Source organism: Rutidosis leptorrhynchoides, chromosome 9 (genome assembly GCF_046630445.1).
Source record: "Rutidosis leptorrhynchoides isolate AG116_Rl617_1_P2 chromosome 9, CSIRO_AGI_Rlap_v1, whole genome shotgun sequence".
Taxonomy (NCBI): Eukaryota; Viridiplantae; Streptophyta; class Magnoliopsida; order Asterales; family Asteraceae; genus Rutidosis; species Rutidosis leptorrhynchoides.
Window position 1 is genome coordinate 26,588,307 of NC_092341.1, and position 17,837 is coordinate 26,606,143.

Below are 17,837 nucleotides of genomic sequence, written 5' to 3' on the forward strand. Positions count from 1 at the left end.
ATCTTGGGATACCATAGACACGTATGCAAATGTTTTGACATATCATATCGACCCATGTATATATATATTATTTGGAACAACCATAGACACTCTATATGCAGTAATGTTGGAGTTAGCTATACAGGGTTGAGGTTGATTCCAAAAATCTTTTTTATATAATACCTTATTTCTACTTCTTTCTCAAAGTAAAGCAAGCAACCTTTCGCCTTTATTTGAGGAGATATAAAAAGAAGCAACCTTACTAAGCAAACATAGGCTTGGGCTCGAAAGCAAGAAGCAACGGCTTTCTAGCCTGAGACGTGTATACACTGGGTCGTGGATTGATTCAAGATAATATATATCGATTTATTTCTGTACATCTAACTGTGGACAACTAGTTGCAGGTTACTAACGAGGACAGCTGACTTAATAAATTTAAAACAGTAAAACGTATTAAAAATGTTGTAAATATATTTTGAACATACTTTGATATATATGTACATATTTGTTATAGGTTCGTGAATCGACCAGTGGCCAAGTCTTACTTCTCAATGAAGTAAAAATCTGTGAAAGTGAGTTATAGTCCCACTTTTAAAATCTAATATTTTGGGATGAGAATACATGCAGTTTTATAAATGTTTTACGAAATAGACACAAGTAAATGAAACTACATTATATGGGTGAATGATCGAAGCCGAATATGCCCCTTTTGCTTGATAGCCTAAGAATTAGTAAACCGATCTACTAATTGACGTGAATCCCAAATATAGATCTATTTTGCCTAACGAACCCCATCCAAAGTACCAGATGCTTTAGTACTTCGAATTCATTTATATCAAGTCCGAAGGATTTCCCGGAATGATAGGGGATATTCTTATATGCATCTTGTTAATGTCGGTTACCAGGTGTTCACCATATGAATGAATTTTATCTCTATGTATGGAATGTATATTGAAATATGAAATCTTGGGGTCTATTATTATGATTTGATAATATATAGGTTAAACCTATAACTCACCAACATTTTTGTTGACGTTTTAAGCATGTTTATTCTCAGGTGATTATTAAGAGCTTCCGCTGTTGCATACTAAAATAAGGACAAGATTTGGAGTCCATGCTTGTATGATATTATGTAAAAACTGCATTCAAGAAACTTATATTTGATGTAATATATTCTTATTGTAAACCATTATGTAATGGTCGTGTGTAAACGGTATATTTTAGATTATCATTATTTGATAATCTATGTAATGCTTTTTAAACCTTTATCGATAAAATAAAGGTTATGGTTGTTTTAAAAATGAATGCAGTCTTTGAAAAACGTCTCATATAGAGGTCAAAACGTCGCGACGAAATCAATTAATATGGAACGTTTATAATCAATATGAACGGGACATTTCAAATTTCATATCTTCTTTATATTTTTAATTCGAATGCTGGTCCCTGTCGACTTTAATTAAGATATAAAAACAAAGTATTGTTAGTTGATCATATAAATCCTACTGCATTTGTTGAATTAAAACAGAAATTAAATAAATAAATAAATAAATAAACCGTACTCTGTTCTTGACTTAATTTACCAAAACCCTGAATCCGAATCATTTTTCAAAATCTATAAATGCAGCCTTGTTAAGAATCGTTTACTCAAACTATCTGCAAAGTTTCAGTTCTTAATTCTCAAAATCAAAGTCGAATTTTAGAGTCAAAGTTTAATTTTTTAAAAAAGTCAAACGAGTGTTCATCGAGAAATTCGGATTCGTTGTGATGTTTCAAGTTAAATTGACGAATCCATTAGTTCCTTGGAATCATTTACAAACTTTTTCATGTAGGAATCATTACCTAAAACGTTTTTAAAATCAAAATCAATGATTAAGTTTTATTTCAAAAACAGCGAGCTCAATTTTAAATTTTATTTTTTTCCTTCACTGATTAATTCAATAAATTGATAACGAGTTTTTTCTATTCCAATACGAATTCTAAAACCAAATTTCAAATGGTTGTATTGGTGAATTAAAGTGTCTGTTCGATCTAAATATGAAGAAGAAGATGAAAAATTGAAACAGAAAGATACAAGTTAAATAAAATTGGGTTATAAAATAAAACAAAAAAATAGCAGCAGTGTGATGGTTTGGGTTGTTGACGGGTTAGCGAGAGGTCATGGGTTCGAGTGAAAGGATCCGAAACTAATCATCCGGACATCGTCCATATAGATTAAAAACGAATTACAATAGTTGATAACATCGCGAGGTACTTGACCTCTATATGATACATTTTACAAACGTTGCATTTATTTCTTAAAGGCAATCTATTATTACATCGAGAGTTGACATATTAGCCTAACATTTTATAACAACCAAATGATCTAATCTGCCATTTTCATAACAATAGTCTTTAATGAACTTCAATGACTCGAATGCAACGTCCTTGTATCATAGCTTAAATGGTCCCAAGTAGTATCCTTAACATGAGCTAATGCACAGCGGAAGACTTAATTCGTACCTGAGAATAACATGCTTTAAAACGTCAACATAAAGTTGGTGAGATATATAGGTTTGATGCTAGCAGCGTTATAACAATGGACCACAAGATTTCGTATATAATCATTTCAATAAAAATATTCTAAGTGGTTGAGCACTTGGTAACCATACTTAACATTTAATCACGTCGCATATTCCCTTTAATATGAAATCTTACTACACCGTACCAAGGTGTAGTCGCAAAACGAAGTACTGTGCAACCGTTGAATACTGGTCGTCCAGTCCGGTTGGGGTTGTCAGGCCCGATAGATCTATCAACAGGATTCGCGTTTACAATACCGCTGTAAATATTAGTTACCAAGCTACAGGGAAGTATGCCAGTGGTACAACTCAACGTAGAATATATTTTTCAGTTACTTGTGTCCATAACGTAAATCATTTATAAAACAGCGCATGTATTCTCATCCCAAAAATATTTAAAGTTCAAAAAGGGACTATATACTCACTGTTGTCTCGAAGATATATATATTTTTGACTTGGTCTTCCGGTTGATATCACGAACCTATCCATATATAATATATCAATATATTTTCATTTTAAACAAACGTCTCGTATATATATTTATAATACTTTTAATACTTTGAATAATTCCTTAGTCCGTAGTTAGCGTTTCGATGTTAGTAATTCAATTTTAATGGTTCATTTTTAGATGTTTAATATACCCGCAATAAATAAACCCCCAACGAAATAAATAAAACTCCCATAAAACCCCATCGTATATGTGTTGGTCGAGATTAATCTTGACCCACGGTACCGGTGTTGTCAAATGACGTATTGCGTACATAAAGTACCGGTGTTGTCAAATGACGTGTTGCGTACAAACATGGGATCTTATGATTAATCTTCTCGTGTTGCTTACGGGTGATCCTGAACCATATGAAATTGAATTATGAGTACATATATATAAAATATCATGTTATCTTAGAAATATGTGATTTATATAATTTTTTTCCAATTGATCCCGTAGTTGAAATGATCTAGGATAACCAATTTTGTTTCAGTCATAGTTTCTTCGTTACAAATCCGTTTTCGTTGATTCAAATTGCCATCTTCTTGGATCGAGTTCTTCTTTAAGTCTATGAACTGTAAATACCTTGGTTTGTATTCAAAATCATACGGCATAGGTGAGACTTTAGTGAAACATATGAAGTTAAACATTTTTGCTACAACAAAATCATTTAATGACCATTTTTCTAAAAATACTTATACTTTGAAAAACCAAGTTTTACCTTGTTAAATTAGCATATACATAAGTTATATTACAGGTCTTGAAGTATTTTAAAAGTTAAGTTAGAAGGATCTATTTAGTTTGCAAACAAGTTTGAAAACATTCAAACTATGTTCTTGTTGTTAAACTTTTGTACCACAAAATAAGATAGCTATATATATATGAATCGAACAAGGTTATGAACATAGATTCTACCTCAAGTTCCTTGGATAAGTTTGCTGTAAAAGAGGAGTAAGAAGCTAGAATCAAAAGGGTGATGGAAGTGGATGAAAGATTGGAAGTAAGTTGGTGTTCTTGGAGGGTTTTCTTGAAGTATTTTTGTATGGTTTTCTTATGGTGTTTAAGTAAGGTTTTTGAAGCTAGATCTTTTTGAAAACTTTGCTGAATTGATTAAGGGTTTTAAGGCTTCAAAGTATGTGTGTGTTTTGGCTAAAATATTGAAGTAAAATGAAACAAAATGATCATGTATTTATACTCTAAAAAAACGTGATTTAAGGAGTATATGGACAAAATTTTCAAGTAATCATTTTATGTATTTAGTCATACTTGCATCCAAATACAATTACCTAGCCCTAAGGGCATGTACAATGGCTGGTTAGGTAGTGATTTGACATGTATTTACTATTAGTAAATACGTATAGAAGCTAGGTATGATACGAGTACAAATACTCTAAATATACGTATAGAAATTTTGTGAAAAATGGAATGAGGATTCAAATATAGCTATCTTTTGTGAATACACTTATATGGTTTTATGTATTTAAGTTCTTAAAAGTGATTAAATACATTACTTATACGATATATGTATACATATTATAAGTCTTAAGTATTTATGTCAAATAACTTTACGTATTGTTATCATTTTGAAAACTTAAGTTAGTAGTTTCAAAATATACTCATAACTTATTGTTATTAATACAAAATGAGATATTAAAACATTCATTAATCATGTTAAATATGTATATATACATATATATACGCAAACGTATAATTATCATATATTGTATAGTTCGTGATATCGTCGGTCAAACTAGACGGTCAAACGTTGTGTAAAACTCTTTTCGGAAATATAAATCTCGACAATTTGGATTACTTATCATGTTGGTAAGTTTTAATTTATGTAAATATTAATCTTATAAGTATAGAACGATCGAAAAAAAATGCGGGTCAACTTTAGGGTTTTTGCTTATCGTGTCGGAACCATATAGAGATTAGAGTTTAAATTTGGTCGGAAATTTCCGGGTCGTTACAGTACCCATCCGTTAAAGAAATTTCGTCCTCGAAATTTGGTAGAGGTTGTCATAAATAACCATAGGAATGTTTTCATGACGAATATGAGGTAATAATGAAATTTTATCATTATTGAAAGATTTAGATAAAACGATTTGGTTATGTGAGACGCACGAGCGAAGCTATCACAAAAAAAAAATGAAATGAGTAAATATGGAATCGTTTTTAATCGATGACGTGGTTTAGAATTGATTTCCGGGATTTAAGGGATTTAGGAAAAATCTTACGTAATAAGATTTGGTTATTCGGCGATCAGAATCTTCTTTGATTTAATGCGGTAATCTGTTTCGATTTCTCTGTCGGATATTTCACTATAAATCCACCCCTTCGTTTCCTTATTTTTCACAACTCGCATCTTCTACTCTTTCTCCTTAATTCCTACTTTAAGGTATCCTTTGAAATGCTTCATCCCGTTCTGATTTTTGTTATACTTCTAACTTTTATATCTTTCATTCTTCTCTTCCATCTACCGCCAGAAGAATCTATTCACTTTTATGATTTTCTTGGAATTATAATGTTTCTAATTCTCCCGTGTCTTTACGTCGCCATACGTATTGATATACACGGTTTGTAGTTTCTGGGTGGTTGTTGGGTTTGATATCTTTCCTTATACTTCGATGCTCCTGCTTCTGTTTTCCATAATCATTATCATCCATAGTTAATATTCTCTCCTATTTGCTGTGATCTATACCCCAATTTCTATTTTGGGACTTTGTCCCTTCGTTTCTTCTTCCCGTCCTTGAGTCAAGCGATCAATAGTTCGGAATTCGTAGGTATAAAATTTGGAATGAACCTAGCTATTGGTTTTAGAATAAAATTGTAATGGCACGATCTTGATTCGTTAAATTACTCGAATATTCCGGAAAAATAGAACTATCAAGGTGATACGTTCTAATATGTTTGGAGACTTGATAGAATGTAAGAGCCGTGTAACATGGCACATGATGACGGTACTGTGAATCATCACATTCCATTAGAAACTTAACATGACTTACTGTAATATAATGAAGTTGATCAAGTTTCATTATATTATACTAATTCATGTATCAGTTCCCAACACTACTTCAAAACATTCCTATTTTAAACTTGAAGGTTTTAGAACTTAGAAACTAACACAGTTTCTTTTATATTGTAACGCAGATATTACGGAGAAATACATGATTTTGGATAAGAACAGTTGTGAGAATATCTCCAGAAATATGGAGGATATGTATAACGAAAGATATGAAGATATCTTATAATATCTAAGATAAGATGATGATGAAGAATATCATCGGGAAAGGTTTAGGATAAGGGGTAGGTTTTTTTTTTACTAATGGTTTCAGCAAGCACTGAATCGTTTGAATCCTTTGAAAGCAGATTCAGTTCTTGTGATTTATCTACATCCTCCTTCATACTTTGCTCAATCCGTTTTCCAGTTCCAACTCTCCTCTTTTTCTAAGCTTTACCAATACAATGTACTTCATCATTAAACTTTTGACTGTTAAAGTCGTTTACATTTTTTTTTTTTCTGCTTCTTCAGCATTTCAAGAACTACTTCATAGTCCAGGATGTTTTTCAGAACTTCACATTCGAAAAATGTAATTCTTAGGGATAGTCGTTCTCGGTATAACTGGGAGAATTTCTACGAGATTTTCAAAATACTGATTGCGGGTTTCGCCAAAGAGATAACGAGTTGCTGGTACGTCTGCTGATGATGTTGTGAAAAAGGTTCTCCGGTAACAACGTCGAAAGGACAAAGTATAAATATCGAGATTATAATAGGAGTAGTCTCACTGAGAAGTCGAAGTGGAGCTGTGACAAAATTAGCTTCTTGAAAAGGAATCGTATGATTGTTTTTGATAATGAATGATAAGGAATTCGACGCGGATACGTTTTAACTATAACTTCGGTTTCGAAAATTTTTCAGGTGCATCACTGTATGCATAAATCTTTCTTCCGTAAACGAGGTGCGGCTGGTTCAACTTCTCGATCGAGGTGTTTTCAAGAATCATGAAAAGATTTGAATGAGGATTATAATTGTCGAAGTACAAATGAGGTTTAGGATGAAATCAAGTGGCAAAATTGAAGAATTGTTTAGTTTCATATGTTATAATCAACATTTTATTTCATTTTAATTGTCCAATGTTTCTTCTTTATGCCACTTGTTGGATTTGGATAGGTAAAAAAAAATTCAAATATGAAATTTAAATGGAAATGGTTATTCTGGGGTGAACGGATACGTATATCGATGGTTGTAAGTAAAATAACAAATGACCGTTGAATCAGATTCAAGAATGTACAATATAACTTATTAATGTGAATTCTAAATATTTCTCGGGTACTACCCACCCGTTAAAATATTTTCATCATTATTAGTTTGTACGAAGGAATTTTTAATTACTATCTTTATGAAAATATACTTGCATATATATTTTCTTCAGAGATAATCATAGATTTAATGAGTCAATAAGATAATAAACTCATTTGATTTATCGTTAATTCTAGATTACATAATCTCTAAGACTTTAGAAATTACATAATCGTCATACGATACGTAAAGCAAAGATAATCGATGTAGAACGATATATAGAACGAAGATCATACTCGAAGTACAGATATTGAGTCGTGTGATGTTGATATTCGAGATACAGATTGTGATGTTGAGATTTTGGGGGTGACAAGAGTACTGTCGGCGTTGATGATGGTGGTATAGATTATGCTGCTGGTGCTGCTGCTGGTGTTTGTAACCTTCGCACCGTATTTTCTAAAGCCACTACCCGAGCGCGAAGCTCGTTGACTTCTTCTATTATACCGGGATGATTGACGGTTGGAACGAGCGAATGAACAAGATTCGAAATATGGGATAGTATGTAATCATGACGAGATACTCTAGAAATGAGCGAGAAAATGGTGTTTCGAATAGGTTCGCCGGTAAGTGCTTCAGGTTCATCGTTAAGAGGACAATTTGGTGGATGGAATGGATCACCTTCTTCTTGCCTCCAGAGATTTAGTATATTACGAACCCATCCCCAATTCATCCAAAATAGATGATGGGAAATCGGTTGATCCATTCCGGTAACGCTGTTCTCGGAGCTCGAATGGAAATCCATATCTGCGAAGCTATCGAAGTCGGAGGAATTTGAGCTGGATGAAGAATCCATCTTGTATGGTCGGAGAAATGAATTTTTGGTTTGGAATAGATTATAGGAGTTGGGTTTGGTACTCTTCAATACATAATTTACATATGTATATATATAATATCAAAATCCCATGAATTACGGAGAATCTTTGAAATACGTCAGGCAATGTCTAGAGTAACAGATACGCTAGGATATGAATTTTTGTCTATACACTATCGATGCACTTAAATGCAATAAGACGTGTCTAGACTTAAGAATGATAAGCAGACAGTTCTCTAAGAATGATAAGCAGATGATTTCCGACTAGGATTGATAAGCAAAACTTTTGACAGGCAGACACGGTCAAAGTCCAGACTTACTTAATGTATCCTAACAACTACTAGTTAGACACACTAATGCAAGGCCTGGTTCGCTAAGACCAACGTTCTGATACCAACTGAAAGGATCCGAAACTAATCATCCGGACATCGTCCATATAGATTAAAAACGAATTACAATAGTTGATAACATCGCGAGGTACTTGACCTCTATATGATACATTTTACAAACGTTGCATTTATTTCTTAAAGGCAATCTATTATTACATCGAGAGTTGACATATTAGCCTAACATTTTATAACAACCAAATGATCTAATCTGCCATTTTCATAACAATAGTCTTTAATGAACTTCAATGACTCGAATGCAACGTCCTTGTATCATAGCTTAAATGGTCCCAAGTAGTATCCTTAACATGAGCTAATGCACAGCGGAAGACTTAATTCGTACCTGAGAATAACATGCTTTAAAACGTCAACATAAAGTTGGTGAGATATATAGGTTTGATGCTAGCAGCGTTATAACAATGGACCACAAGATTTCGTATATAATCATTTCAATAAAAATATTCTAAGTGGTTGAGCACTTGGTAACCATACTTAACATTTAATCACGTCGCATATTCCCTTTAATATGAAATCTTACTACACCGTACCAAGGTGTAGTCGCAAAACGAAGTACTGTGCAACCGTTGAATACTGGTCGTCCAGTCCGGTTGGGGTTGTCAGGCCCGATAGATCTATCAACAGGATTCGCGTTTACAATACCGCTGTAAATATTAGTTACCAAGCTACAGGGAAGTATGCCAGTGGTACAACTCAACGTAGAATATATTTTTCAGTTACTTGTGTCCATAACGTAAATCATTTATAAAACAGCGCATGTATTCTCATCCCAAAAATATTTAAAGTTCAAAAAGGGACTATATACTCACTGTTGTCTCGAAGATATATATATTTTTGACTTGGTCTTCCGGTTGATATCACGAACCTATCCATATATAATATATCAATATATTTTCATTTTAAACAAACGTCTCGTATATATATTTATAATACTTTTAATACTTTGAATAATTCCTTAGTCCGTAGTTAGCGTTTCGATGTTAGTAATTCAATTTTAATGGTTCATTTTTAGATGTTTAATATACCCGCAATAAATAAACCCCCAACGAAATAAATAAAACTCCCATAAAACCCCATCGTATATGTGTTGGTCGAGATTAATCTTGACCCACGGTACCGGTGTTGTCAAATGACGTATTGCGTACATAAAGTACCGGTGTTGTCAAATGACGTGTTGCGTACAAACATGGGATCTTATGATTAATCTTCTCGTGTTGCTTACGGGTGATCCTGAACCATATGAAATTGAATTATGAGTACATATATATAAAATATCATGTTATCTTAGAAATATGTGATTTATATAATTTTTTTTCCAATTGATCCCGTAGTTGAAATGATCTAGGATAACCAATTTTGTTTCAGTCATAGTTTCTTCGTTACAAATCCGTTTTCGTTGATTCAAATTGCCATCTTCTTGGATCGAGTTCTTCTTTAAGTCTATGAACTGTAAATACCTTGGTTTGTATTCAAAATCATACGGCATAGGTGAGACTTTAGTGAAACATATGAAGTTAAACATTTTTGCTACAACAAAATCATTTAATGACCATTTTTCTAAAAATACTTATACTTTGAAAAACCAAGTTTTACCTTGTTAAATTAGCATATACATAAGTTATATTACAGGTCTTGAAGTATTTTAAAAGTTAAGTTAGAAGGATCTATTTAGTTTGCAAACAAGTTTGAAAACATTCAAACTATGTTCTTGTTGTTAAACTTTTGTACCACAAAATAAGATAGCTATATATATATGAATCGAACAAGGTTATGAACATAGATTCTACCTCAAGTTCCTTGGATAAGTTTGCTGTAAAAGAGGAGTAAGAAGCTAGAATCAAAAGGGTGATGGAAGTGGATGAAAGATTGGAAGTAAGTTGGTGTTCTTGGAGGGTTTTCTTGAAGTATTTTTGTATGGTTTTCTTATGGTGTTTAAGTAAGGTTTTTGAAGCTAGATCTTTTTGAAAACTTTGCTGAATTGATTAAGGGTTTTAAGGCTTCAAAGTATGTGTGTGTTTTGGCTAAAATATTGAAGTAAAATGAAACAAAATGATCATGTATTTATACTCTAAAAAAACGTGATTTAAGGAGTATATGGACAAAATTTTCAAGTAATCATTTTATGTATTTAGTCATACTTGCATCCAAATACAATTACCTAGCCCTAAGGGCATGTACAATGGCTGGTTAGGTAGTGATTTGACATGTATTTACTATTAGTAAATACGTATAGAAGCTAGGTATGATACGAGTACAAATACTCTAAATATACGTATAGAAATTTTGTGAAAAATGGAATGAGGATTCAAATATAGCTATCTTTTGTGAATACACTTATATGGTTTTATGTATTTAAGTTCTTAAAAGTGATTAAATACATTACTTATACGATATATGTATACATATTATAAGTCTTAAGTATTTATGTCAAATAACGTTACGTATTGTTATCATTTTGAAAACTTAAGTTAGTAGTTTCAAAATATACTCATAACTTATTGTTATTAATACAAAATGAGATATTAAAACATTCATTAATCATGTTAAATATGTATATATACATATATATACGCAAACGTATAATTATCATATATTGTATAGTTCGTGATATCGTCGGTCAAACTAGACGGTCAAACGTTGTGTAAAACTCTTTTCGGAAATATAAATCTCGACAATTTGGATTACTTATCATGTTGGTAAGTTTTAATTTATGTAAATATTAATCTTATAAGTATAGAACGATCGAAAAAAAATGCGGGTCAACTTTAGGGTTTTTGCTTATCGTGTCGGAACCATATAGAGATTAGAGTTTAAATTTGGTCGGAAATTTCCGGGTCGTTACATCGAGCCCTGTCTTGGGCATTTTTTTTAGAAAAAGCTTTCTAAGGTAGTTCCATTTCTACTATTATTATTATTATTATTATTATTATTATTATTATTATTATTATTATTATTATTATTATTATTATTATTATTATTATTATTATTATTACTACTACTACTACTAAAATCATTATAAGTATTATTATTAGTATCATTAAGATTATTAGTATTATTATTAAAACTATCATTATTATCATTTTAAATATTATTATCATTATTATAATTATGATTATTATTATTATGAACATAACATAATTTATTAATATTAGTATTAGTATCATTTTATAATTAATAATACTATTATTATCCTTTTAAACATAAGTATAATAATTATTATTAGTATTGTTATTATTAGAATAATTATCGTTATTATCATTTTTACAAAAAGTAACATTTTGCTATCATTAAAACTATATTATTATTATTATTATTATTATTATTATTATTATTATTATTATTATTATTATTATTATTATTATTATTATTATTATTATTATTATTATTATTATTATTATTTCTAAAACCTTATTATGACTACTATCATTTTTACTACTAGTATTATTATTGTTATTACAAAATAATACAACTCTTTATTCATTAACATTATTAAAGTCATTTTATCAAACAAATACTTATACATAGAATATATATATAAGTATATATATAGAAATATATAACAAGTGAAATAATATATATAAACTTATTCGATTAAAAGTATATGTGTTAATATATATACTTGATATAGGTTCGTGAATCCGAGGACAACTCTGCACTTGTTCAGTGCCATCATACACATATTTACTACGAAATACGAAATACATAATCGTGAGTTTTCATAGCTCCCTTTTTATATATATTTTTGGGCTGAGAATACATGCGCAACTTTTATAACTGTTTTATACGTTAGACACAAGTACCAACTATTAAACTGTGCTATACCTGGCTATGTCCTGCAAGTCCCCACTGTTATATTTTTAATTGCTTTTACATAACGCATTCTTAATTATTAGGGGTAGGCCTATCGGGAGTAACGTCCCCGATACATTTGACCAAGTCATTGTATTACTTAATAATGATTCAAACCGACAAGGATAGTACAACTTGTCACGGGGCAAACTTTGAAACTGTTTAGTCTAAATATCACAAACTTGGCACTACTTATAGATCCCTGCGAGATCTACTTTTATAAATAAAAATCTTTTGGTCTATATCTATTACTGAAATCATTATTTATGACAAACCTATGAACTCACTCAACCTCGTGTTGACTTTTTAAGCATGTTTATTCTCAGATAATTAAATATTGCTTCCGCTGTATATTTGCGGCTTTGATGATGATTTCCTGCCATGCTTGAAGTCTTCATGCATTACTTACCAATTCATTTAAAAACATTTAATGCTCTATATACAATGTAATCTATTTATCTTCCGCTGCAAAACTCAATAAAACGTCTCATATAGAGTCGTTCTCGTTTATACAACTGTGATTTGATATAATTAGTCACAAATACCCCAAGCCCTATTTGGGGGTGTGACAGTTGTCCTACCACCAGACGCTCCACTTCTGAGTATTATGTCTTCCTTGGCAACAATCTACTCTCTTGGTCTTCGAAGCGGCAACTTACTCCTTCTCGCTCCAGTGTTGATGCGGAATATCGAGGAGTTGCCAATGTTGTTGCTGAGACATGTTGAATACGTAATCTTCACTGCCCTCTCACCTCTGCCACACTAGTTTACTGTGATAATGTTAGCTCCGTCTACCTTGCATCTAATCCGGTCTAACATCAGCCGACCAAACATATTGAGATAGAAATTCATGTTAGAGATTTAGTTGCTCAAGGACAAGTTCGGGTTCTTCATGTTCCGTCAAGATATCAGTTTGCAGACATCTTCACCAAAGACCTTCCATATGCACTGTTTGATGACTTTCGATCAAGTTTGAGCATCTGCCGCACTCCCGCTCAAACTGCGGGAGGATGTTAGTAGACATTATTAGCCCACATTTATGCAATCCATATATTGTGTCTATTGGGTTCAACCCTTTTGTCTTAGCTAAGGTTTTACTCTATATATTGATGTATGTTCGTATGAGATGGATCAAGCAATAAACAATACATTTTAATTAAGTTTAACATAATTCTTATATTTTTTTTTTACTCGTAGTTTGTTTAACTTGATAGTAGTTACTACTTGTACCTGATATGCCATTTATATGATTTTTATTATCCGAAATTTATGGTAACAAACATAAAAGTATGTTTGAGCTAATTTCGATACACTTTCGGCGGCACATTTTTCTAATTACATGAATGAAGAAAACGCAAATTATGAAGATCCGGATTATTACTATTAGTATGTTGGACACCAAATTGGATGGGCCTAATTCTAAGTAGAATATCAAGTTTGATACGACCCAGAGATTAAATACGGATGATGGGCCTATTGTGATGATGAAGAAAATAAAAGGGGATTATCACCAAAATGCCCAAATATTTTTTACCCCTTGCACCAGAGCCCAAAAAAAAAAATTGACAAAATGCCCTCGCAAGGCGCAAGGTTCCTTGCGACCTTGCGTCCTTGCGTGTTCTTCTAAAAAAATCATGATTAAATGACATGTTTAAACCCGACACTCCACACTTTCATCCGACTTCGCAAACACGCAAATAAACAGTAACACAGGCGATTCGGAAAAACGCAAGCACAAACGCAAACCCTCTTCATCGCTTCCATTACTACTACCAGATTCTCCTCCTTCATCATCTCCACCACCACCTAACCTCTCTTGCCACCACCGTGACCTCTTATTCTAGCCTACAAGCGTTTACACGAAGTATTAGGGTTTTCACGCAAAATAAATTGGGTTTTCACGAGGTAATCAAGATAATAATCAAGGAATCAACCTCTCTACGATGGCGAGCACCCAGGTTAGTGATTACTTTGTTATTTATGTGTGTTTTATCGGTTTATTTTTGGGTTCGATGCGAATTGTATAAATGTGCACACATACTGCTCGATGAAATGTCTCTTCGAGGTGTATTTGTGTTTAATGAAGTACAGTCATTGTTTTATGACATGCAACTGTATTTTAGGTTATATGGTCGAGTGAAACATACATAAACTGCTCGTAAAATTATGGAAATTAATCAGACGCAAGGCCTAGTTTGCGTTCTTGCGTACGCATCGTTAAGGACGCAAGGTTATATTTGCGTCCTTGCGTGTCTCCAGAAATATGTCTTTGCGTCCTTGCGTTGGTCTATTAAACGGACGCAAGTTTTATCTTGCGTCCTTGTACTTTCTGCTGATTATAAAGTTACTTATGCAGGGATTTGTGGAAGGAAAGTTAACGATGAAGAATAAGTTGAGCGTTATAGGGGATGTGAAGAAGGTCATGACTGAGAATCAAATTAAAAAGTTTAAAGAAACGTGTTTTGGTCCATGGTTAGATCTAGAATACTTTGGTAATGATCCCGGGCTTGTACATTGCATGCTTCAACGGAAGAGTGTGCGGCCGGAAAGACTGGATAATGTTAAGTACCCCGATGAGCATGAGGATATATTGTTTCATTTTCAGAACAATTTTTCGATTAGATTTGGTCGCCGTGAATTTTGTCTTGTGACGGGCTTTTTGTTTAGTAGCCGGACGGACATGGCACATTACATCCCGAAGAATTATGACGTCCAGAACGCACCTATTAGACGACGTTTATTTAAGGGTTTTAAAGATTCTCAAAATGTTTTGATTAGTGATGTTGAAAAGATGCTTTTAAAATCTGATCACCGCCGTATTAGGGACGATGATGTGGTGCGATTAGCAATTATCTTGATTGTAGAGAGAGGTTTTATGGGTAAACAAAGGATCCATGTTGTGAATAAAAAGTTTTTATGGCTAGTCGAAGAGTTATCGCGTGTTAATCAGTACCCATGGGGGTCTCGTATTTGGGAGCCAACTTACGAAGCGGTTAGTGAAGGCTTTGTTATTCGTGAAAGCCAATTAGAGAGTGGAAAGGCGTACACTTTGGCGGGATTTATGTGGGCTTTCAAGGTAAATGGTTGAATATTTGTTATTTAATGTTAATATTTAAGATGTAACATAAATTAAATTAATTGTTTTATTATTTGTAGATTTGGATTCTCGAGTCTTACCATCGTACCATTAAACCGTTTGCAAAAAAGACTGACAAGAATGGAGTACCGAGGGCTCTTTTTTGGAAGCGTTCATCTGCCGAGTCATTTGGAATGTCTGAATACCTTAAACTCCTACATATTCAGGTTAGTTACATTTTTAAAATGTTAGCCTATCCTAAATTGTTCATAGTTTATCTGTTATCTGTTTACAGACAGGTTCTGGTATGGACGCAAGGTATACCTTGCGTCCTTGCATTTATTTTTATGTAGACGCAAGGTGGACCTTGCGTCCTTGCGTGTGGTTTTGTTCATCAACGCAAGCGTTGTTTGTGTCCTTGCGTACATGGACGCAAGCTTTTCTTTGCGTCTTTGCGTATTGATTTCTGCTAATATTCTTATTTGATAATTAAATAATTAATAATTAATTGTAGGATGAGTGTCCCAAGAAAAAGAGACCTTTTCATGGTCTGCAGCCAACTGAAACAGAGCAGAGTTGTCAATGGTGGATTCAGAGTGACGTGTACTTTAGAGGAGGAAATGTACCAGAAGATGAGATCGAGGTTGAGGTCCAGGATGATGAAGTTGATACAGATGATCCAGTTGTTGATGGGTCTGAGCAGACACACCACAAGCATGTACTTAATTGGACTTGGAGACGGCAGTGTTGACCTATATCCATCTTGGGCTGACTGTGATCAGGTAAACACAAGAATTTTTACAGCATTTGTTGTTCTGGAGCAGACGCAAGGACATTCTTGCGACCTTGCGTCTTGGTTACTGGACGCAAGTTCTCCCTTGCGTCCTTGCGTGTCTATGTCGCAAGGTCAACCTTGCGCCTTGGGTGTGTTTTGGCTACGCAAGGTCTATCTTGCGTCCATGCGTCCCGTTGTCGCAAGGTTGACTTTGCGCCATTGCGTATGTTTTGGGTCTTCACAAGGTTTATCTTGCGTCCTTACGTCTGTTATTTTGTTTTAACCTTTCTGCCTGTCTGTTACAGGTCTTGATCGCAATACATTTTTATGACGAAGAACATTTCCTGCTGCTTCAGTTGAAGTTAGAAGAAATGAAGGTTTTTGTGTACGACAGTTTACCCGGATGTGTCAGTGAAAAAAAACTTGACGCAGTTTTCAAGATTTTGGGTGACAACTTGCCAGTGTACTCTAAGGCGATTGACTATTTTAACAAGACGCAAGACTCCCAAATTGCCGGATACTATGAAAATAAAGAGAGTGTGGAGTTGATGATTGAACCTGGTCCCGTTGTGCCAATTCAGACTGGTGGTCATGGTGATTGTGGGGTTTGGGTGTGCATACATATGGAGAGGATTATTTATGGAAGGGAGGAGGTTGACAACATTGGAGATGCTAAAAAGGCTGCAGAGCAGTATAGAAACAGAATGGCAAGGACGTTTTTTCGTGCACGTTTTGATACACAAGAACCGCCGCCACCAACTCCACCAGTAGAGATTCAGGTTGATTGATACATTGTAGCTAATAGGTAGCAGGTCTTGTATGCAAATATGGTGTAAATAGGTTGCTGGTAAATTCAGTTTTGCAACAGTTGTATTTGACACTACACGCAAGGACGCAAGCTTATGCTTGCGTACGCAAGCTTAGATTTGCGTCCTTGCGTGTACATATTTTTGGCTGTTTTTTGTACGCAAGCAAGATTTTGCGTCCTTGCGTGTGTATACTTTCGTCTATCTTGCGTACGCAAGCAAAGCCTTGCGTACGCAAGCAAAGCCTTGCGTACGAAGTAAGTGATTTGCTTCCTTGCGTGTGTTGTAAAACAAATTACATTTATTACATAAAATAACACAGTAGGTACCTAGAATACAAGGGAAATACAACAATACATTACAACTAACGAAATCCAATAATAAGTTAAAAATAAAACTGACATTACAACAAATGCGATAGTGTTACTAATTATCGCTCCCTAAATTGCACGTTGCATAAAACTGAGACTGATATGCCTTAAAAGCTTCAACATCTGTGGCCTTCTCCTTACCCTTCTTTGATTTTGAGGCCGATGTTTTTACTACCCTTTTAGAAGTTGATTCACCTGTTCGGTCATAAGAAGCTGTGCACGTATCCCTACCATGACCTGGTTCTTTGCAACGAGTGCAAGTTCTTACGGTTTTTTCATTATCTTCACCCTTCGACGGAATACGTTTTGTACTTTTAGGGCGTCCAGGGGCTCTTTTCTCCTTAATGGGATGGTTTACAAT

At 33.6% G+C, this 17,837-nt stretch overlaps 1 protein-coding gene across 1 annotated transcript; it reads left to right on the forward strand.

Annotated features, from left to right (window-relative positions):
* Window positions 1-15,128: 15,128 nt before the first annotated feature.
* LOC139867857 (uncharacterized) lies at window positions 15,129-16,124 on the forward strand. The gene is made up of 4 exons (XM_071856205.1): window positions 15,129-15,524; window positions 15,605-15,751; window positions 15,820-15,842; window positions 16,094-16,124. Exons 1-4 carry the CDS (start codon window positions 15,129-15,131, stop codon window positions 16,122-16,124), a joined length of 597 nt encoding a protein of 198 aa, XP_071712306.1.
* Window positions 16,125-17,837: the final 1,713 nt, after the last annotated feature.